This window comes from Heteronotia binoei, chromosome 9 (assembly GCF_032191835.1).
Source record: "Heteronotia binoei isolate CCM8104 ecotype False Entrance Well chromosome 9, APGP_CSIRO_Hbin_v1, whole genome shotgun sequence".
NCBI lineage: Eukaryota > Metazoa > Chordata > Lepidosauria > Squamata > Gekkonidae > Heteronotia > Heteronotia binoei.
Window position 1 is genome coordinate 79687648 of NC_083231.1, and position 24463 is coordinate 79712110.

Genomic DNA, 24463 nt, shown 5'->3' on the forward strand with positions numbered 1-24463 from the left:
TCCAATGATCTTGATAGAATGTCCTGGACCTATTTGGAGAATGAGAATCAATCCTGCTTTGTGATGTACACACTGCAATGTGCTTTCGGTTCATGTCTTATTTCCTTATAAATGTAAAGGCACAGAGGAATGTTGGTGGACTGCTCAGTGTGAAAACCAGACCAGTGTCTTTGAAGGAACAGTCATTTTCCTGTTATTTCTATTTAATAACAAATAGTTAAGATTTCACTCCTAATATTTTATATTGAAATGCAACTTTCCAATATAAGGTAGACCTATGCTATATTGAAACATTTAAGCTGATTCTCTAATATGGCTGTGTGTGTTGACAGAAAGCATATATATAATTCATTGTACTAGAAAAAATAGCCTTGATCAAAGTCTCATCCTGTGAAGAAGCCAGACAAATTCAAATACCATGGTCTATAAAGGGAGAGGGAGATAATAAATCCCAGTCCTCTTCATGCTGCTAACAACTGCTAGGAAGTTCTGAGATCAGTGGTTCCCAGCCACTTTAGTTATGAGGCACCCCTTTTTAAGAATAAATAAATTCATGGATCTCCTATATAATAGTCGTGGTACTATTAGTACCTGCCGTTTGAGAAAATGCATCAAAATGACAATGTGTGGTACACATACAGATTTCTAGACCCCTTGCAATTACTCCACAACTTCCTGGAGTACCTGGATCCCAGTTTGGGAACCATTGGTTTAAGAATATAATGGGTCCAAGCCTTGTGTATACACAGCCTTGGTTGTTGGAGCAGGAATGGGAAATGCCTGTGCTCTTGCTGTCCACATATATAGCCCTAACTGTATACTACAGATATGCCATATGCTTCTCAAACATTGCAAAAAAGAATGAAGTCAAGAATTGAAATGAATAAACATAGTGTTAGCAAGAACAAAAATATAATGCAATGCCTTTATAAAAAAAGAAAAGAAAAAAAGAGTCCTGGTAAACCACAAGCACTTCCTCAGGAAACCAGAAAAGATAGCTCATTCTAGCTCTATCAGAAAAGAAGCTCTATCTAGCTATGCACTAGAAACTTCAGACAGGAAAAATACAAGTTGCTATTAGTAAAATAAAAATGTTAGTATCACTAGTAAAATAAAAAATAGACTCTTACAATGCGCTATAGCTAAAGAAAGAAGAGACATATAAGGTAGTAATTTTACTCACAACTTAAAATTTTCCAAGCATGACTAAAAAATTCTGAAATATCTGAAGATGACAGAACTGCCAGCCATCAGTGTCAAATAAAAGGTATACAAAATCCCACTGCCTTATTTGATGAAATGCTTTATGGATTAATATTTATCACTCAAAACTTGAAGTTTTTTTTAAAGTTGGAATCCAAATCTTTCAGTCAAATTCTTCCATCTCAGAACTCTTTGACACTGCAAACATTCTAGTATGGTTACAATCTTTTGATTTGAATGTTAAAAATTTGACTGAATATTAAAGATTGGGTTCCAACTTGAAAAAAAAAAAACCTTCAGTTCCAGCTTGGATAAAGTGACGGTGAAATGAAGTGGTGGCTAGAGATCTCCTGGGATTGCAACTGATCTCCAGGCAAAAGTGATCATTTCACCTGGAGAAAATGGCTGCTTTGGAAGGTGGACTCTGACACTGGAATTTTTTCCCCAAAACCCCACCCCTCCCCAGGCTCCACCCCAAAATATCCAGATATTCCCTAACTCAGAGCTGGCAACCCAGAGCTGCAGAAAGATGTTGTCAGCTGAATTACACATAATACTCACTGTGAGACTGCTGCCAAAAATTCCAGAGAGGTAGTATGTTAATCTATTGTTGCAAAGCAAAACAAAGGTCCAGTAACACCTTCAAGAATAACAAAGACCAAAAATGCTGCCAAAAATGCCATTCCCATGCCAAGTTGTTACCAATAGTTGTTATCCTATTTAATTGGGGGAATTAGCTTAAAGAGACAGAGCGAGAGGCAGATAACTGGGATCTCCTCCAATCTATACCAGGATTTCCCCCATTCAACCAGAAATAGTTTTTATTATTAAAAGAGAAAGAGCCAGTTTGGTGTAGTGGTTACATGTGTGGACTCTTATTTGGGAAAACCAAGTTTGATTTCCCACTCCTCCATTTGCAGCTGCTGGAATGGCCTTGGGTCAGCCATAGCTCTCGCAGGAGTTGTCCTTGAAAAGGGCAGCTTCTGTGAGAGCTCTCTCAGCCTCACCCACCTCACAGGGTGTCTGTTGTGGGGGGCGATGGTAAAGGAGAGTGTGAGTTGCTCTTAGACTCTGAGATTCAGAGTGGAAGGTGGGATATAATTCCAATATCTTCTTCTAAATAAAAGGGCAAAACACACAAACAAACACACTTACATACAAGGCTAGCTAAGAGGAAATCAGTGAGGAGTGAAGGGGAAAGCAATTTCAGAGAAAGCCATAGTTACCAGTCTCGAAGGAAGAGGTCCATGGATGCAGAAGAAAAGTGACCAACATTTCACAGAGAAGATCCAAACATATTTGGGGGTGTGATTTATGGTACAAAGAACACACACACACCTATAGAGCTGGATGCCACAATTATAGGGGAAAACACTCCCTGGGGCAAGCTGATGTATTTGCTCCAAAACAATAACTTGATAGATTTTTCAAAGGTGAACAATGATTTGGAGAAGCTTAATGGGTTTACTTCAGGTGCGGTGTATCTATAAACAGGCTTGTTAACCCTGTAAGTACTGGATGGGAAAGGCTACCAGGTTTGGTGAATAGTGTTAAATGTTGCTTAATTAGGGTAACTGGGTGAGGGGAAGTGAGGCTGGGCATTGATGAGGTTAGTCTAAACCAGTGAAGCAGTAGTTTCTTGGAAGACCTATTATCTTAAATTATGCATCTCTCTAGTGAGAGGAGGTCGTTCATTAGCTGGCCATTCTCACACTTGTAAACTATGTGCCTGGGCTTGCCTTTGGCTGGCATCCATTTTGTGCCATTTTGGACCAGGCAGTGTATTACATATATGATATTTACGATTATATATTAGGAAGGATGTTTATGGTTTTCTAGCTATAAACTATAAGAGAAGGGTCTGATGCTAACAAAATTTACCTTCCCGAATGCGTAAGATCACTTTCCCATCTTGTGCATCATCATGTGGTGCATTTTGCTGTCAGTACCACACTGAGAAACAGGAATGGGGAAATGTGTGTTATGCTATTTTCAAAAGCTGCCAAGCATTAAGTGTAACATAGTTCTACCCTGTGCAGTCCCCTAAATCAGCACAAATGGCAAGCTCAAAACTCTTTATATTTAGATTCCATCCTTCACTTCCATTTTATTGCAGCTATGAAAACTCAGCCATGGAGGAAGGATCCATTTGCACACAGCCTAACTAATATATTTAGCATGAATTTACTATTCAAACAGCCTGCTTGGTTAGAAATAGAAAATGAACAGTCCTTTATAAAACAGTGCACTTCTGCTCTAGTCATTTATTTTAAAATGTATACAGCCAGAAAATGGGTTCCTGGGCAACTTGCAAAATTGTCCTACTCAGGCAGTGGGGGCACAGCCCCCCCGCAACTTTTGGGTGAGGTCCCCTAACTTTGGGCCCCCACTGGCCCCCAGGGCCTCTGGCCTCCTTCCCACCGCACTCCTTTTCCTGTCACCCAAATCCTATGCGGCGGTGGTGGCAGAAGCAGCCCCCAGCTGGCCAGTTAAAGCACCTGCTGATCAGCTGATCCATGGACCTATTAACTGGTGCGGAAGGCTGGAACTGCGTCTGCTGCTGGTCAGCCCGCATGCTATTTGAGTGGCAGGGAAGAGAGGGCAGCCCCTCCCTTCCCCGCCACCAGGCCCAGCCATAGGGTTCTGCCACACGAAGCAGAACCCCAACTCACCCATCCCAATGAAATTTTTGTGTGCGTGCTGCATGCGCATGGCATGATGACGTCACCAAGAGGTGATGTTATCACACCAGGAAATCACCACGTCCCCTCCACAGCGTTTGGTAGGCGTTGCAGAGGGGAACCGCTATTTCCCCTTGGCTTTAAGGAATTGGGGGGGCTCCCCCAATCCCTTAAAGCCAAGGACAAACACTTGTCAGTTTCCCTCTGCAGCGTGTGCCAAGTTCAGCTGACACTGGAGAGGGAAATCACTGTTTTCCCTTGGCTTTAAGGGGTGGGATGGGGCTCCCCCCACCCTTTAAAGCCAAGGAAAAATACTTGTCAGTTTCCCTCTGCAGCATGCACTGAGTTCAGCGGGTGCTGGAGAGGGGAATCACCATTTTTCCTCGGCTTTAACAGGTGGGGGGCTCCCCTCACCCCTTAAAACCAAGGAAAAACACTTGTCAGTTTCCCTCTGCAGCGTGTGCAAAGTTCAGTTGGTTCTGGAGAGGGGAATCGCCAGTTTTCCTTGGCTTTAAGGGGTGGGGTGGCTCCCCCACCCCTTAAAACCAAGGACAAACACTTGTTAGTTTCCATCCCTTCTCTACCACTCAAATAGTACGCGGGCCAGGAGGCAGCAGAAACAGCCCCAGCTGTCCGTGCTGGCCCTGTGCCCTATTTGAGCAGCGGCCCTCTCTTCCTACCACTCAAATAGCATGTGGGCTGGCCAGCAGCAGAAGCAGTCCAAGCTGATCAGTGGACACTTTAATTGGCATGCGGGAGACTGCGGGCTGCTTCTGCCACCCACTCCACGCAGGATTTGGGTGATGGGGAAGGGAGGGCAGCAATGACGAGAGTAGCAGGGAGGGAAGAGAAGAGTCTTCTCTTCCCTCCCTTCCGCTCTCATCCCTGCTGCCCTCCCTTCACCTCTAACCCAATAACGTGCAGGGCCCTTTAACTCGGGAGGGGAGGCTGGTGGCTGCTTCTGCCAACAGCCCCAGGCGCTATTTGAGTGGTGCTCTAGTAGCTGCTGCCCTCCCTTCCTCATCAACCAAATCGTGTACGGCAGTTTTATTTGAAGGGAGTGGGAGGGAAGGCTATGGGGTGGGGCTGCTGAGTCTCCCCTGAAAAATGTATAGGCCCCCCAACCTTCCAAATCCTGGCTACAGCCCTGGTCCTACTCCCATAAAGTTTTTGAAAAACAATATTAAACAGCTAAAAACAATCAAAACCACAATAAGAGGCGTTAAAATAGCAATCAACAATTGCCATTCCATCCTGGAGCTGGCAGAATTAAAATTCAGGCAGCAAATATAAAGCCAGAATTTATCCAAATGAAAGAGAACTGCAAGGTTTTAGGGTCAGGGTCAGAGAGACAACACATGGCACCTAAAAGCCTGCTAAAATAAAGAAGTCTTCCCCAATGCTGGAAGGATAATAAATCTGGAACTGGACATTTTCCAAGAGGACAACAATCCATGGCTGGGATAGAATGACCAAAAATGCCCTGTTCCGTGTTACTGCCTGCCTCATCTCTGAGAAAAGGAGCAGACAGATCAGGGCCTCAGCTGGCAGGATCTAGGGGGGGGGGGTGGCGGAGGGGGTGCTTGCCCCAGGCACCCACAGAGGACGGGCGCCAAATTGTGTATGAAGTCCATTGTACTCTATGGGACCATAAGATAGAATGGCCTGTAAGGGGGTGACATTTCTTAATTTTGCCCCCCCCCCCCTCAAAAAACATGTAGATCTGGTCCTGTCAGCTGGTGATCGTACTGAATGGGCAAGAACATATGGAAGAAGACCAGATACCTTTTTTTAGATGAGTTCAAACTGCATCCTTAAGATGGCTGGCATTATCTCCTCATTAAGGACACGTTTATTTTCTTTTAGGCCTGCCTAGTTAGCATCCCCTCCTAGCTTGCGTCTCTTGCCCTTTCTGGTTTACTAAAGTTGAAATTTATACAGCAGTACTGAAGTGATTCAGCAAGGTAGCTCAACTTGTATATTAATGTGGAGTTCAGTCTTGGCAAATTTGGCTAGTGGTTGTGACTGCATCAAAGTTCTAATATTCCTGATTTATGTGGAATCATGGTAACTTCAAGAATTCAGGGAGGGACGGTAGCTCAGTGGTAGAGCATCTGCTTGGTAAGCAGAAGGTCCCAGGTTCAATCCCTGGCATCTCCAAAAAAGGGTCCAGGCAAATAGGTGTGAAAAAGCTCAGCTTGAGACCCTGGAGAGCCGCTGCCAGTCTGAGTAGACAATACTGACTTTGATGGACCAAGGGTCTGATTCAGTATAAGGCAGCTTCATATGTTCAAGAACTTTCAACGGGTAGAGAAAGTAAGGCAACGAAAGATGTAAAAATCTATTTAAAATGAGCAGGAGACTAACATGGGGAGGAGAAGCTGAAAAGAAAAAAAAGATTCTGATTGTGACATAAAGGCTTCTTTGGATACCAAAGCCCCTCATACAGCACGCAAATATCTCGTTGTCTTCCCCAGGTGTAAGCCACATGGTAATAGGAAAAGCCAAACTAGATTTTATGCACATTCATTGCAGACATCTTCGGCTAATGAAACATATTGAAGTCAGGTTCTGATTTGGAAAGAATTAGGAGAACATTTAAACATAAAAGTGTCTTGAGTTTATTAGAATTTACAAAGTTATTGGACTGCATCCTAGCAGCTTTTCCACTGGCAAAAGAGGGAAGAAGGGGCCTTTTTTACCTAACCCCAAAAGTTAAGCCAGGGAACAGGGGTCCAATGTGGATAAATATTGTGTTACTTCCTCCTCTTGAACAGTATTGCGCACAAACCTTTTCAAAACCATACAGTTTAAACCTCATCTAGTTTCTGAAAGCTTTGTCCTCAATACAATAGAATGTTTACAAAGAGCTTGAGTTTGTGTGTGTGCTTAACTGAGCATAACCGAGTATGCTTATTTGGAAAGTGAATTGGGATGGGGCTAATTATACACCCCCTCTACCATTTTTAAATAGACTAATGGGATTCTAAACTTTGTATTCTGGGCTGCTGATGCCAAACCCAAGTGCTGTAGATTTAGTTTTGAAGTTGCCTTCACAGCACCCATTTCTACATATAATTGCCCACCCAGGCAGGTTATGGTGGATGAAGACAACAATGTAATAGATTTCAGTCCACACTGACTTTTAAAAGAAGCACTCAGATTGTTCAGGCATTATCAAATAGAATAGAAAAGCAGATATGGGACAGAAATAAAGCATGAGCTCTAAAGCGAGTACTATAAATGTAGGTATGCAATTACCTTAAAATTCATTTTTAAAAAATTAATACATACTGCTCTGTGCTTTCTTAGTTGCTTCTTGAGCCTTTAAGTAGTACTGCTTCCTCAATCACTCTCCACCCTTTTACCCACCAAGAGAATGTAGAAACTTGTTTTAAACAAGTGAAATCTAAGATTGCTCGTTTTACCACTTTAGAATGTTCTAAACCACTTAGGATTGGATTATTTATGTGGGGAAAACATATGGCAACTGTGGTAAGTGATCGGATCTAGATGTTTATACATTTGTTTCTGTTTTGATGTGCCTGGATTAAGGAACACGAAACACATGTTTAGACATTCCGCATTTCTGATTTGTGTGCTTGAACGATATTTATGAGTGAAAACTGAGCAGGCAAACAATGAAGTGGTACATCTTCCTCTCTGTATATCTACAGTAAAAATGGAGAACAGTCCCAGGTCATCTAGGCAGTTGTGTTTCATTTGCTTTGGAAGTTTTCAGTTTTTAGATTTCAGCCACATGTGTTTATGTCTACAACAGTAAGGCAATATTTATACAATTAGAGCATCACTGCTTTTGACCTCATAGAGCATTAAATCTAGTGACTGGAGTGTGATTGTGTAGGTATAGGAAGTATGTATATTTCAGACATGCACACTGAATAAAACTTGAGAATGCAGTTATGATAAAGAAAGCTTCAAAATAAATTTTATAGTCTTTTTGAATTTGGACCCGCATTCTGATCTTGTGGCTCTGAAGCTAGTACGCAGTTCTGTGTAACTTGCTGTTGCTTATGAAAACCTGTGGATTGAGGTACTGCAAACGGAAGAGGGAGGGCACGAAGTATCTCTTCCTAGGTGCCTGTGTTCCCAAATCAGACTGTGGAAAAATTAATTATGTTATTTAAATTATTTATATCCCCACTCCCAGTTTAAACACACACCCACTTACAACAAAACATTAAAACCATAAAAACAAGGGCAAGGCAAGTGAGGAACTTGCCTTAGATGCACAAAGCTGAAGGCCATAGAAATAAAAAGTAAATTAAGACTAAAATGAACATTGTAGTAGTATTATTGTTATTTACCTTTTTTACCAAAATAACTACTAGGAAAGTATATTCTTGTCTCATGCACAAAAGTAACTAGTTATGGTCTCTAATCTTAACTGGTAAGCAGAATTATATGGCAATGGACAGTCCTTTAGATACTCTGTTCCCATCTCTTTTAAGCGTAAGAACAAACACTTTGAATTGAGCCCAGACATGAATTGTTAATAGCTTAGTTTAGTTTATTAAATTTATACCCTGCCCTCCGTGCCGAGGCAGGTTTAGGGCAGCTGCATTGTTCTGTGTTGTTCTTGAAATATTATAGCTGCTCACATCTCATAAAAAATAGTGTTACCTTTTCCACAAAATGAACAATGCTTTGTGGTGTTATAAATATTAGAAAGTCTATTTGGTGACAGACACCATTGGTTTGTCGATTTAATTACATTCTTTCTCACCTACCTCACAGGGTGTCTGTTGTTTGGGGGTGGGGGGAGGTAAAGGAGATTGTGACCGCTCTGAGACTCTGAGATTCAGAGTCTAGGGCGGGATATATATCCAATATCATCATCATCATCATCATCATCATCATCATCATCATCATCATCATCATCATCATCTCAAAGATAGATTCACTGAAAAGGTTCATCCTCTTTTAAACAAATGGTTCCATAAAATTTTATTTACTTGATGACCTGCTTCACCAACTTCACAGCTTCACTGTGAACACAATACCATGAATATAGTGTTATTCACTATATTAGTATATGGTATCTGGCATGCTGAGAGTGTCTTCATTGTCATTAGTCACGGTCAGATATGAATTTTATTTCTAATAACCAAAGATAATTGAGAGATAAAAGGTGCCATTTTATGGCCAAATCAGAACCAGGAATGCATCAATAATGACTATAAAATTTACTATGACTATAAAATTTATGCATCTCTTTTTTAACTACATCCAGATATCCAGTGGGACTTCCATCATGCATTGGCTCAATAGGAGTTAAAGAAAGGCAGTCTTTCAATTATATCAATTTGATTAACCAGGATAATTGAATTGCAATATCAGAAAAACCTAAACCTCCCCTATCCCATTGATCCTGTACAGTAATCAGACATTCTTGGTTTCTTAGTACCCCAAATAAAGCTATTTAAAAGTTTTTGTAGATATATGAATTCCTAAGTATTTAATCCCTGCCTTAAAAAAGCTAGAGCTTCTGTCTTCTCCGCATTAAGTTAATAACCAGATACTGACCCAAATTTATCAATTATTTATTTTGTGAGTGTTTGTGAACTGTAAAATATTGTAACATAGCAGTAGCAAGCTTTCAGCTGGTATAGGCTATACAATTTTTGTACACCAGAACTGTTATTGTTAAACTTTGTTGTATGCATTCCATCTTCTCTTCACAAACTGATCCTATATGTAGCAACAACTGTTTGTATTGTGTCTGCAAGACATTGGAATAAAAAATTCTCTTCTAGGTCAAAAAGAGTGGTTAAAGAAGTTAAAAGATACATTTTCTATATAAAAAAGAAAGCCTTTAAAAATACTGATGTTTGGAGACAAGGGGTGAATCAGATGTACATCTAATTTTAGTTTCAGGACATGCTCAAAGGCAATATTTAAGCTAATTATTCATATTCTGCTTTATGAGATAAAATACTGTATTTATAACCTGAGGTAGCCAGCTGGAGGTTGACTCAGCCTTCCATCCTTCTGGGTCGGTAAAATGAGTACCCAGCTTACTGGAGGGAAAGTATAGATGACTGGGGAAGGCATTGACAAACCACCCCATAAAAAGTCTGCCGTGAAAACATTGTGAAAGCAATGCCACCCCAGAGTCGGCATTTCCTTTCCTTTCCTACCTCACTGTATTTTCTGTTGGACATATTTTCTAGAGATGGGCCAAAACTAGATCATGAACTAAAATTCATGATGAACTTTAGCAGGTTCATGGTTTGTGAGCCCATTTTTATGGACATTGGAACCATCATGAACTTCCATAAACTTTGATGCAGTTGGTGACGGCTAGTGACGGTTCATGAAGAGCAGAAAATGGGTTTAAATGGTACTAAGCCATTTAAACACCTGCTTACTTTTCTTCACAAAAGCCAGCTGAGCCATGGGAGCTTACTGCCACTCAGCTGTTAGGTTTAAATAGCTTGGGAAACCTCCCAGGGGGACACTTCAGCTCCTCCTATTTGCTGTCTACAGCTCTCTGCAGCCAGCCAGCAGAAAGGAAGGGGGATAGTACCGCACAGGAGGTTAAATGGCTTGGAGCCTTTTGAAACCTTGCTTTCTGCCATGTACCTCTTTCACAGGGAGTAGAAAGCAGGGGTTTAAACTTTAAATGACTCACAAACCTATATGAACCAGTTCGCTTATTGGTCTGTGTAGGTTTGTGGTTCAGTTCATGATTCAGTCAAAAGGCACAAACCAAACTGCAAAAATGCAGTTTATGTCCACCCCTAATATTTTCTATGTGTAAATAATATATATATATATATTAAAAGAATGATGTTTGCTGTATTCTACTGCCAGCCAGCAATTTAGCTACTGGATATTGGACACAATAACATTTTCAAGTCTTCAAGGGTAGCCCCACTTAAACTGCATTGATGTAATCTCACTGAATATGATGAGAACATAAGTAACTGTAGTCAGATGATGCTTTTGGATAAAAAGGTGCAGTTGGCATACCACTGAAGATGATAATAATGTTATATGAGATGGATGAGAATGAAACAGTGAAGCACTAGTGTGGCTCATTGAGGGCTCTTGCCTGAGACATTTGGTCAACTGAGAACTTAGCTGCTGGGTGGGGAGTTTCCCCTGCCTTAGTATCCTTCCTTTGGAACTTCATGTTCGCCTTCAGGTGTCACTGACTCTCAAGAGGGCCCTGCTAGTTTTCAAGTTATTACTATGACATGACTAGTGTTATACTATTTTTAATTTACAGCTCTTAACTAAGATAATGGTACTTAATGCTTTTTATATGATGAATATGAAGTTTAATGAGTATATTTTATTGATATAGGCCCTTCTGGATGCCTTGAACAACTACAAAGTATCCTCGCATGTCCCTAATGTGGATGAATTAGACAGGAATTGTATACAGGATGAGATGCAGATGCAAATGGAAGTTCTCAGACAACAGGTATGAATGAGCTGAGTATTAACCTAAGTAATGATGTAGTGATTTAATCTCAGGGGTAAAATCTGAGGTTAAAGAAAAAATGTTTTGAAAGAAACATACTGCAGAAGTTTATATTTATTGCTCAGATTCCATCATGGAAACTGAACAGGGGTTGTTTTGTGGAAAAATAGGTGGTGGAGCTCATTAGCATAATCATTAGCATATGCCACCCCACCCTCCCACCAGCCAAAAGCAACCCGACACAAGAAAGGAGAACCCCAAATGAGCTAGGCCCACTTGGGGCTCTCTTTGGCCACCTGCTCACAGTCAAAAGCCCAGCAAGCCACCCGCTGCCCAAAATCACATAAGAAGTGGAGGAAGGGTGGTGTGGGCTTCTCCAGGGGTTAATGAGGGCTGCTGGGGGTGTGGCAAAGCTCCTGATAGCTGGCTGCCTGCCTGCTCTCCTAATCTAAGGATTGTTGTGCAGCTGCTCCTACTATTCAATGGACAAGGTAGGTGGGGAGGAGGAGGGGGAGAAGAGGGAGCTGAATTCAAAACCTGGCACTGAGCCTCTAAAAGTTTCAAAGGTGGCTTAAGGCTAACACGTTTAGTAGAAAATATGTTTTGGGACCTATGGCTATTGTTGCTTACATAAACTTGTAAAGAATTACATCAACTCATTGTTTTTTCAACCAGTGAGCCTAAAACTTACCTTATGTTTGCATAACAGGACCATGCTCACCTATGAAAAACTACACATGTAATTTAGCTAACAACAAACCATGTCTTGTTTTTCCATTTTTTACTTGTGAATCTTATCTATTTATTTCATTTATATCCCACCCTTCCTCTCAATGGGTTCCAAAAATGACTTACACCACTCATTCTCCTTACCTCAATTTTATCCTCACAGCTATGTTAGGTAGGTTAAGTTGAGAGAGTGTGACTAGTCTCAGGTCACCCAGCAAGCTTCCTTGATATCGAAGGGATTTAGATCTGGGCCTCCCAGATCCTGGTCTGACACTCTAAACACTACAGTACAGAGAATGTTGTTCTTGTAAGACATAGTTCATTATCCTGAGAGTAGAAAAGAACATGGAGAGAAACTGAAAAAATGAAGTGTCCTTAGGTTGTTTATAGCAGCTCCAAAATCTGTGGAACAGAAGATTGATGTAATCTGTTATGCAATATTAAACTTCAGGAAAAAGATTTACCCCATGAGTTTCTTTTTATAGTAGAACTCCATCTGTTTAAAAGTCCAGTACTTTTAACCTGAATTGTAAAGTCTGTCATTCTGGACACTGTTAGAATTAGCTGTTGAAACGCTAATGTATAAGATAGCGAGACACATGAACAGAAATACTTGTTTCTGTCACGTTTGAAGGACTGAGCCAGATTTTACTCTATTACATAATGCATGCCACATGCAGAAGGGTAAAACCTTGAATTTGATTGTACAGTAATGGATTGTACATGTAATAAAACAGAGTATATCATTCCTACCCCTTTTCACAATCTTTTCAAAATCTTTTTCTTTTTAAATATGTTTTCTCTAGTTTTATGTGCACTATGGAGTTCACAGGGCACACTGCAGAACAGAAGATTCCAATTCCATGTTAGAAGGACTCTATGTAATGGCTTCTTTAGTTTTCTGGGTCACCATCATGAGTTACAATAGTCCTAAGGGTTGATAGAATACTGTAAAAGGGGAAAACATTGGCATTCTTCCTGTCCTCCCTTTGTACTTATGGTTTGTGTTTGGAGGTGGGTGGTCAAAGATTATAGCCTACAGGAGAATTCCTTCAAGACCTAGAAACTGGTAGAAAACTAGCTATAAATATAAATGTCTTCTTTCCCATACAAAACCAAAAAGACTCAGTCATGAGAACAAGGTGAACAAAATCTCCTAAACATCTAGCATAAATTACCAGTGTGCTCAATTTATTCCTGTCCTCATGACTGATGGATGCCATAAAGTGATAATTTTTTTGGAGATCCAGTAGTAGATTAATGAAGTTCCTTATCCTCTGTCAGCCAGTTATATTGGACCCAGTGCAGTAATCTGACCCAGAGCAGCTCTGAAGAAGAGATCTGCCATTCTTCCAACAGGCCTCCTTGTATTCTTCAAGGTGTCCATTCTAGTGAACTTCATGCTAGCGGCTTTGAACAGCCAAGTATTGGAGTTGTTGTTGCAATTATTTATTGTTGTTGTTGTCATTGTTGTTGCTGCTGCTGTTGTTCAACTCTTAATGTCAGAACAAGTTTCTGGGCTAGCAAATGACATAGTATGGAAATCCAGAATTGTATGTTTCATGTTTGTTGTAGAAGCTATTTTGAGCATATCAAGTAGAATTCTTTAGGAACTTTTAGGATATCCTACATGTCTCAAGGAGATTGTCCAGATGCCACAGAAGATGGTACTTTACTACAAGTGTGATACCTGTAATGAGTCACATTGCTTTAAATTATGCCTACATGCTGCTGGTCAGTATTTTGCTCTTTAAAGGAGATAGCTGTGAAAACCTTTGTTGAGTGTAGGGGGATAGGAACTGGCCTCCAGAGTGATCCAGATATTAATTCCTTTTTCTCTGAAGTTTGAAGGGCCACGTGAACCAAACCAAACCAAAAAAGCTGAGACAAAAAAAAGAAACTAAAATATAGCTATGCACATAGTGATAATATACAAAATATCATATATAATTTAATTATACATTCAAAAGTAATAAAATAGCATTTCAAAACCTATGATTCTCCATATGAGTACCCAGGGGTTGTTTTGTAGAAAAATAGGTGGCAGAGCTCATTAGCATAATCATTAGCATATGCTGCCCTCCCCACCAGCCAAAAGCAACTCGATGCAAGAAAGGAGAGCCCTGGGCGAGTGAGGCCTGCTTGGGCTGGCTAGAGATCCAGCCAGCCCAAGCAGGCCTGGCTTGCCTGGGGCTCCCAAGGGTCTCCTGGGCCATCCCGCCCAGTCAAAAGGCCAGCAAGCCAACTACTGCCCAAAATCACATAAGAAGTGAAGAAAGGGTGATTTGGGCTTAATGAGGGGTTAATTAGGGCTGCTGGGTGTGTGGCAAAGCCCCTGATGGCTGGCTGGCTGGCTGCTCTCCTAATCCAGGGATTGCTATGCAGCTGCACCTACTATCCAATGAACAAGGTAGGTGGGGAGGAGGGGGAACCCTCAGAAAGGTTCAGGAGCTGTGCTCCTGTGAGCTCCTGCTGAATCTGAGGCCTGTGAGTACCTAATCCCAATATAAATACAAATGCCCAATCATGTAAATACAGGTTTAAAGGTGCAAATTATAGCCACACATAAGAACCAATTCCAAATGTGTTTCAGCTAAAAGCCTTCCTCTGTGGTAAAATGCAAACTAAGCACTCCATACATTTAACAAAAATATAAAAGAACTAATCAATTAATCAACTAATGAATTCTCTTCCTTCAGTGGTCTTGGAGGGCAGATATTTAAAAAGTGCCATATGCAAATAGAATTTGTAGGTGCTCACTTGATATAGGTGAAAACTACTGAGCATATAATTATGAAGTGTCCTATATTTAATGAGCTGAGGGCCAGTTTAAGTGCTCCTTTACTCCAAATAATGGAAAGGCCTAACAAGGCATCTGATAGTGACTTGGTTATTATTGGATACAAATTATTCTTTTATTCCTTCTCTGGCAAAATTTGTAGGGGCAATAATTAAACCGCAGAAGAAGAATATCGCAGGGCATTAGTTTATTTTTTTACTACTTTATTTTATGCTCAAAGTATAGCTGCTTAAGGCTGTCACAGACAGAGAAGTAATCAGCAGCACCTGGGAGAGGAAAATTACTTCAGTCTACTTGCACTCCTCAATCCAAGTCCATCAGACATACAGTCACTCAGTTTCTTCATTCAAACCTCTTGGCACCAGAGTATTCAACATGAAGGTCCAGAAAGATTCCCTTTTCTTCAGAAACCAAATTTGTTGTGAAGAGTGCACTTGCAAGAACTTAAGGTCTGTATGTCCCAAAATCATGAAGTGATTCACAAGTGGAGCCAGCCATCTTTTCTGTCTGATGTAGCATCTTTGTTCAGATATTCTCACTTTAACTAGTTGCATTGTCATTCCTACATACCACAAATTGCACAGTTTCTTATCTCATGACATATGCTAAACTCATTCAGTCACCCCAAGTAGGGCTAAACATGCTTTGTATTTTGGTGCATTTCTTTTTTGGAGTAGTATATTGGAATAGTGAATGTAATGTAATGCAATGAATATTGTAATGTGTTCTTCTGACATAACACAGTACTCCACCTCAAAGGAAAGAATGTTGTCAGGTATAACTCCATGCTTGGGAGGAGATGAATGGAGTGTAACAGCAGAGTTTCAATTACTCTTAATGATTAAGAAAGATACTTTGACGCATTACTCTCCTACTTTGACATATTTATTGCTCCACTGTCCCATTAAATCCAAACATATTGGGACCTATTAACTTAGCTTCTTATAAACTAAGTTGTATGCTAATTTGCTGTTCACCTATGTAGAGGCATCTGAGAGCCAGTTTGCTGTGGTGGTTACGTGCACAGATTCTTATCTGGGTGAACTGGTTTTGGTTTCCCACACTTCTACATGCACCTGCTCAGGGCTTCTTTTGTAGAAAAGGCCCACCAGGAACTCATTTGCATATTAGGCCACACCCCCTGAAGCCAAGCCAGCAGGAACTGCGTTTTTGTGTATTCCTGCTGAAAAAAAAGAAAGCCCTGAACCTGTTGATGTGACCTCGAATCAGTCTCAAGTTTTCACAGAGCTGTTCTGTTCAAGAGTTGCTCTGGAAGAGCTCTCTCAGCTCCACTTACCTCACAGGGTGTCTGCTGTGGGGAGGGGAAGGGAAAGGAGATAGTAAGCTGCCCTGAGACTCCTTCAGGTAGTAAAGGGTGGGGTATAAATCCAATCTCCCTCCTCCTCTTCTTCTCTTCTATATATGAAATTTTAGCTTCCATTTCTATGAATCTGAGGAAGAAGCTCATGCCTTGAATAAGCTTTTGTTGACCCTAAAAGTGCCACTGGACTCAAAAGACATATAAGTAATTATTTTTCTCCCTCCCCCGCCTCATAATTTCATTGCATTCTTGTATGATTAGTTTTTATGTGTATTTTTTGTTAAATTTATGGAGTGCTCATAAATTCTACTACTCAGGAAAGCTTTTGAATTCAACTACTCAGGAAAGCTTTAAACTGAAATACATTTGATATTGTATATGGATATAATTTGTACCTTTTAGTCTGTATTATATGATTGGACATTTGTTTTTATATTAGCATTATGTTCTCATATGGAGAATCTAAGATCGTGGTTTTTAAATGCTATTTTAGGAGTTTTGAATGTATAATTAAATTATATATGATATTTTGTACATTTGTCTCAGCCTTTCTGGTTACCTTTCTTGTGTATGGTTGTGTTTTTCTCCCCCTTTTTGGTTGTACCAAATCAAACACAAAACATAAACAAACAAAAAGGTTTCAGCTGACACAGAGCTACAAATTTTTGTTCCAGGTACATAACTATTAAGTTATATAAGTGCTTAGCACAGACTGCCGTAGAGTGCTATACAGATTATTAGGGCGGGTCCTATGAATGCATTCCACATACGCTAGACACCCTCTGTCACAGAGTGTTCTCCCTCTTCTGCTAGCATTTCCATCTGTGCAGGGGAGTCACTGAAAACCATTGATCTAATGTCAATGGAAATGCTAGTGACAGAGGAAGTAAACTTGATGGTGGAAGCTGTCAAGTGTGTGCATACTATCCAAGTCTTGGAGCATTGTTGATAGTTGCACATGGATGAAGGGATGTGAGATGTGTAACCCAAACAACCAAAAAATGCAGGCTGCCACTATTGTTACTTCAATGCAAGCTGGCCAAAAATTATCCAAGCCTAGCCTGCCTTTTCTTTGCCTAATGATAGTCAGACAATGTTATTTGGTAGAAGCCTTCCAAGAAGGTCCATTTTCTTATTGGAAAGGACAACTGTACTCATATTGGCAGGGGTCGTTTTGTAGAAAAATAGGTAGTGGAGCTCATCCAGGGATTGTTATGCAGTTGCACCTACTATTCAATGGACAAGGAGGTGGAACTCTCAGAAGAAGAAGGTGGAACTATCAGATAGATTCAGGAGCTGCGCTCCTGTGAGCTTCCATTGAATCCGAGGCCTGCATATTGGAAAGAAAACAGTCTTCTGAGGCAAGTTCCTGATCATCTCAAGAAGAATCCCTGATTCACTCTCCTTACTACATGTTTTTGCCTTTGCCTCCATATTTCATATCCAACTCTCTCAAAAATTGAAATGGGATGGAAACAGATAAGAACAACAGGGCCAACTGAGATTTCTTCATTTATGGGCTTAGTTTTTTTCCCTTCTACGGTAGGTTGTATGCTTCTTCTCAAGAAAGACTTCTGTTCCTCAAATACTTAGCAGAAGCACAGCAGCATCAGGGATGGGAAGCAAGCAGAATCTTTTCCCTTCACCTACCACCTCAGGGGGTGTAAGATAACATAGCAGGAATATAGAAACTGAATGTGCAATATTATAAAATTGCCAAGAATTGTATCAGTTAACCATTTGCCTATTTGAATTTTGTAAATATTTACCCAAATGATATAGGGACAAATTTACAGAATTCCACTGTAAATTGAATTTTGGAACATTTGCGTGCTGCCATTGAATTAATCAATTGAATCCTAATTGTAGGTTCAAATATATGAAGAAGATTTTAAAAAAGAAAGATCTGATAGAGAAAGACTTAATGAAGAGAAAGAAGCACTGCAGAGAATTAACAAGAGAGCACAATCTCAGTTAAAGAAACTAAATTCTCAGGTATGTATTGATATGAAAGTACCATTGCCAACAGTGTTCATGTTTCTCACATTCCCTGCATCCCAAGACCTTCTGGCTTCTATTAATTAACGCTGAATTTTATTTGAGGACACTACCTGAGATGAAATCATTCTGATGTAATGTGTTGGTGGAATAATGAATGATTTGAATTTTCCCCCAGGTTAAATAAATGGAGCAATCAGTGGGCAAGAATATAAAAGCTCCTTTGCCATCTCTTCTTTTGGATTTGCGGTTCAATATTTTTTATTTTCAAACATACATATTACAAAGAAAATAAAGATGTACACCAGCTAAAACAAACAAACAAACAATAAACTTATAAACAAACAATAAACTGGAGAGTAAGGGTTAAAGTCTGTTATTTACAATAAATCACATCATTCATATTCCCATCTACTACCTTTCCTTGACCTATTTCATTTATTTCTGGTTCCTACAACACTCTTATCTACTATATATTGTATCTTTTTCAGCCAATCATATAGGGGTTGCCAGGTTTCTTTACATTCTCGTATATTTCCTTCCTTCAATTTCACTGAAAGAAAGTCAATTTCTGCTGCTTCAAATAACTTTTGAACAAATTCTTCTCTCTTAGGTATCTCTGGTGATTTCCAATGTCTTGCATAGACAATTATTTCGGTCGTAGTTGTGTGTACTAAGAATCTAGCTATTAATTTAGATATCTTCTTTTGGATTTGGTTAGCAAGACTAATGTAAAAAGTGCAGTACAGTCCTGAGAAGAGTTATATATTTCTAAATCAACTGAAGCCAAAGAGTTATTCAGGACCATACTGTAACAGGCCAATCTGATGAAAACTTTCTAGGGGTATGCCCAATTGAATAACCTGACTTGGATTATGAACAGACATGCTTAGCAGTGTTCCATTAGTATGCTAATAATCCAGTCTCTCTCATCACAAGAGAATGTTTAGAATTTATACCCATTCCAATAAGAGCTGGATGTATTTTATTCTGGGTCCTGAGAAGGACAAGGAATGATAGTAGGACAAGGAATGGAAGTAGGGCTTTTACTAGAACACCCTCTTAACTTGTTTGGTGTTTAACTCAGAGAAATGAAATATGATCTACAGAGGTGGTATGTGACTCATTGACCATCTAATTCAGTTAATGAGGATATCTTATGCATAAGGCTAAAATATCCCCAGTAGATACATAATTGAACGTTTTTGAAAATTGCTGATAAAGTATTCATATGAATGTGAATGGTTCCTCATCCTCTTGGAGAGGAGTGACAAGTGGAGTGCCTCAAGGATCTGTCCTGGGACCTGTTTTGTTCAACATCTTTATCAATGATTTGGATGAAGGAATAGAGGGAATGCTTATTAAATTTGCAGATGATACTAAATTGGGAGGGGTTGCAAACACAGAAGAAGACAGAAACAGGATACAGGATGATCTTGACAGGCTGGAAAACTGGGCTAAAATCAATAAAATGAATTTTAACAGGGATAAATGTAAAGTTTTGCATTTAGGTAGGAAAAATCCAATGCATGGTTACAGGATGGGGGAGACTTGTCTTAGCAATGCTATGTGCGAAAAGGATCTAGGGGTCTTAGTGGATCATACACTGAACATGAGTCAACAGTGTGATGCGGTGGCTAAAAAAGGCAAATGCAATTTTGGGCTGTATCAACAGAAGTATAGTGTCCAGATCACGTGATGTGATGGTATCGCTTTACTCTGCTCTGGTAAGACCTCACCTGGAGTATTGTGTTCAGTTTTGGGCGCCACGTTTTAAGAAGGATACAGACAAGCTGGAACGGGTCCAGAGGAGGGTGACGAAGATGATGATGGGTCTGGAGACCAAGTCCTATGAGGAAAGGTTGAAGGAGCTGGGGATGTTTAGCCTGGAGAGGAGGAGGCTGAGAGATGATATGATCACCATCTTCAAGTATTTGAAGGGCTGTCATATAGAGGATGGTGTGGAATTATTTTCTGTGGCCCCAGAAAGTAGGACCAGAACCAATGGGTTGAAATTAAATCAAAAGAGTTTCTGACTCAACATTAGGAAGAACTTCTTGACCATTGGAGTGGTTCCTCAGTGGAACAGACTTCCTCGGGAGGTGGTGGGCTCTCCTTCTTTGGAGGTTTTTAAACAGAGGCTAGATGGCCATCTGACAGCAATGAAGATCCTGTGAATTTAGGGGGAGGTGTTTGTGAGTTTCCTGCATTGTGCAGGGGGTTGGACTAGATGACCTTGGAGGTCCCTTCCAACTCTGTGATTCTATATGGTGTTGCAGTAACAAAGAATAAGAGAAATTGAGTTTACTAAATATGTTATCAAATACTATTTGAACAATAAATATTTATATGTTATAAAAGATGGATAACCTTCAGGGAATAACTGATATAACTGGCATTCAGTGCCTTTTCATGAATGAGTGTTTCAGAAAACACAAAAGATAAGTTTTGTTCATGTGACCCAGACTATTTTCCTCATCATAATTATTGTTCTGTTTGAAGTACAAACTATCTTGTCAGATTCATTTAAATTTCTGGGTAATTATTTCAATCAAGTTACCACTAGAGGGCAAAAGAGTTCTTGATTTCAGTAATCTGGAATTCTGCCTGCCCTGCTTTTTTCAATGGCTTTCTGGGGTGTCTATTTATGTATAGCACGTATCAAGCTATATACATATATCATAGCATGCTGGGGTGTGTGTTTAAGAGATGTGTGAGAGTTATCAGTGTGTGAGAGATCACTGTGTGAGAGTTATCATTGTGGGAAAGCTATTGTGTTGTAGTTAAAGAGCTAGACTATGACTATGACGACCGGGATTCAATTTTTTTTTCTCTGCCAGAAAGTTCCCTGGAGCCACTAATGCACTCTCAGCTAGCCTGCCTTACTGCATTGTTGTGAGTATAAATAGGAGCAGAGGGCTTGTATATACCAACCCAAACTCCTTGGCTGAAGGGTGGAATGAAAATGCAAAACATTGTATTTAGCAACTAGATCTGTGCCTCCTTGGTATAGTGGTTAAGAGCAGCAGACTCTAATCTGGAGAACTAGGTTTGATTCCCCACTTCTCCACATGCAGCAGCCTGGTGATCTTGGGTTAGTCACAGTTCTCTCAGAGCTTTTTTTTCAAGAGCAGTTCTTTCAGAGGTCTCTCAACCCCACCTTCCTCACAGGGTATCTGTTGTGAGGAGAGAAAGGGAAGGAGATTGTAAACTGCTCCAAGATTCTAAGTGAAGGGTGGGGTATAAATCCAACTCTCCCCCTCCTGTTACCGGCAAAGGCATAGCTGTAAAATATGAAGGTGCACAGTGAAATCCACCCTTGGAATATACATATGGCAATTATTGCAGAGGCATGCACATATGTTTACATTTGTTCAATCAACATAGACCTTATTCCACTGTTACTATTTTATGATCTGCAACACAACATATGGTGTGTACTGTTTGTTTCTTGATAGATGCAAGACATGCTTGCTTCATAAGAATGAATTTTACTTCCACAGATTAAAGACTTCCAGGAAGAAATAGGATCACTTCAGAAGCAAGTAAAGCAACAGGTGTGTGTTGATGTAGGTGTGTGCCCCACTTTCAAAATAAGAAAGATTACTTTCTTATATTGGTATAAATAAGAACTATAGATCTGTCTGGTTTAACTCAGTCTGTGTTAGTTCTAAGCTAATTAAACTCATTTATTTTTGTTATAAGGACTGCAGGGAAAGCTCTGCTTGTGATGTGATTCCATACAATCACACAAATGGTGCAAAATATGATACCGAGTGCCAAATAAAGCATGCCAAAAACATCTGCTTTTATTTTTTAATTGAAGAGTTTCTAGTCCTTATGACAATATGAGAGTCTGCACAACCCTGATTATACACTGATCACAGGAACCTTGTTGTAATCAACCCTATGAATTCAAAGTAACAAAGGGTTTTTTAAAATTAATGTTTATTTAATTATTCAACTTTCATTCAGGCAGTTCTTACTTTGGACATGAGACCTATTAGCTTAGCATGAGTGCATTCACACTACACTAAATAATGCATTTTGCAACTGTATTTTTACTGTGTAAGAATAGCAAAAATCCAATTGCAAAACACATTATTTGATGTAGTGTGAATGCACCCCATGTCAAACATCACAGTTTCTTCTGCTGAGAACTGTAAAGTTGTGGATTCTGTATTGTAGACTTGCCACATCCACTGTGGGTGTCCAGCACCCTGACCTGTCTGTTTCCTAGGACACTACCCACATTCATAGTTGCACATCATAGTTAGACATTTTCTGAACTTATCCACAACTAAGTAGGGATGGGCATGAACTGGGAAAATGTGGTTTAGCTCATGGCATGCACTGTTCACAAACCACAAACCATCACGAACTTTTAGGGGCTAAATGAACCAGTTCAGTTCATGAGGTTCATGGCTCATTAGAATGTCCTACTGGCATCCTAGAGACACCAAACTCAAAGGAGATTTCCAACTGACTCTTCTCTACCTGCCCTCCAAGTTTGGTGAGAATTGGATAGATGGGGTCTGTGTCACACATGCCACCAAACAAGACGTCCCCAGGAGAGAGCTTTCTGGGGAAATAAAAGGCAGTCATTTTGACAGGTTCAGGAATGCATAGAACAGATTCTCTTCATGCTAGAGACACCAAAATTGAAGGAAATCTCCAGCTGACTCTCCTCTACCTGCCTTCCAACTTTCATGAAAATTGGGTGTACAGGATCCAAGTTACAGCCTCCCAAAAATGTGTCCCCAGGAAAGTGCTTTCTGGGAAAATGACAGATCTAGGTGGGCAGCTATGTTGATCTGAAGCAATAAAACAAAGTACGAGTCCAGTAGCACCTTTAAGACCAACAAAGTTTTATTCAGAATGTGAGCTTTTGTATGCATGCATACTTCTTCAGACAATGGAATGGGGTACAGTGAGCAGAACTACATATAGCTGGTGGGCAGTGGTTAAGAGTGCAAAGTGATACAAAGTTAGAATCCAAAGGCAAAATAGTGAAGTTAACAAATTGAAAGAACATTTGCTTTGGATAGGATTTGCGTGGGAAACCAATAAAAGGTAATAAAAGCTGCCTGTTAATTGCTCTATTGTTACAAGTCTGGGTTAAACAAAGGACATGTTTTTTCTAGTGATGTTTCTGTCCACCTAATTTACTTTCTAACATGTAACATACATTATAAGCTTCATTCTATACATTATAAACATCATTCTAGTTTGCCATTTATTAGAATGTGTTTTAATTTTTTTTTAAATTCAATTTTGTTACAGGCCAGAGAAGTCGAAGCACCGCCAGAGCAACAAGGGTTTCCATCAGATGTTTGTTCCTCCTTGTCTGAGCTGCAGGAACTGTGGGCTATTTCACCCTTACCTTGAATCCCAGATAACATTAGTTCCATGTGACATTAATAGAACACTGCTGTCCCCAGTAATACTTCCAGTCATTACTTCTACTTCACAAAGCTGAAACAGTAAAAAAACCCAAAATTTCACAACCAGGAATGCCATATTCTGCAAGTACACTGTGAGGAAAAATAAACCAATTGGAATACTGTGAAAATTGTGCAACCTAAGTAACTTCTCTGTTTTTTTGTTTCTCAGTTTCACATTTCTTTTCCTAAAGGTCATCTAACACCCTTTTGTAACATCTGTTTTCTCCTGTGATTAAATATATATGTGTGTTTTTGTAAGTTACTGTAATTGGCTAGACATTCACTCTATGTTTTTCCCAGGTATTGTAAATGGCTTAGGTATTTTCTCTCTCACTCTACAAAAGGCAACCACAATAGACTAGGATAGGAATTAGTTTCTTCTAAAAATGAAGCTTTTTAAAAAACAAAAAACAAAACACCACATATCTGAATTTTTCTGGGTCTGTGAGAATCATACAGTGGTGATGAATTCTGAATCCACATTGAGCACAGAATGGATTTTTTTTTTTAAAAAAAAAAAAACCCCAAGCTGACTGGGACCTGCCACAGAGAAAGCTTTCCTTTCACATTGTTATCAGAGCTGTAACATGACAAGGTGTCTCCCTACACAGAATAAACATGCAAATAAATATTTTGGGCACCTATATACTTGGGATCTTTAGCCTACTTTTACCAAAGTCCAACTCAAATCTTGGGGGAAATGAGAGGAATAAGACTCTTAAACAACTAGAGTTTTTATTTTACAAACATAAAAGAGACCAAAAGAGATCTGTGCAATAAGGTAGAAAAGTAATGGAAATTACAGAATGGAAGTGCAATATTGTAAATAACACA

At 39.8% G+C, this 24463-nt stretch overlaps 1 protein-coding gene and 1 non-coding gene across 3 annotated transcripts in view; one reads left to right on the forward strand and one right to left on the reverse strand.

The window, feature by feature from the left end:
- The window catches only part of TNIP3 (TNFAIP3 interacting protein 3), a 78641-nt gene extending 54871 nt beyond the window's left edge, over nt 1-23770 (forward strand). For both annotated transcript variants that reach the window (XM_060247332.1, XM_060247333.1), the window contains 4 exons: nt 11218-11337; nt 18057-18182; nt 21689-21742; nt 23469-23770. In XM_060247332.1, coding sequence (XP_060103315.1) covers nt 11218-11337; nt 18057-18182; nt 21689-21742; nt 23469-23573 — 405 coding nt within the window. In that variant the 3' untranslated portion in view covers nt 23574-23770. The remainder of the gene's footprint in view (nt 1-11217; nt 11338-18056; nt 18183-21688; nt 21743-23468) is intronic.
- On the reverse strand, nt 4132-4256 carry LOC132577696 (small Cajal body-specific RNA 11). The gene has a single exon (XR_009555850.1). It is a non-coding gene; the product is annotated as a small Cajal body-specific RNA 11 (non-coding RNA).
- Nucleotides 23771-24463: the final 693 nt, after the last annotated feature.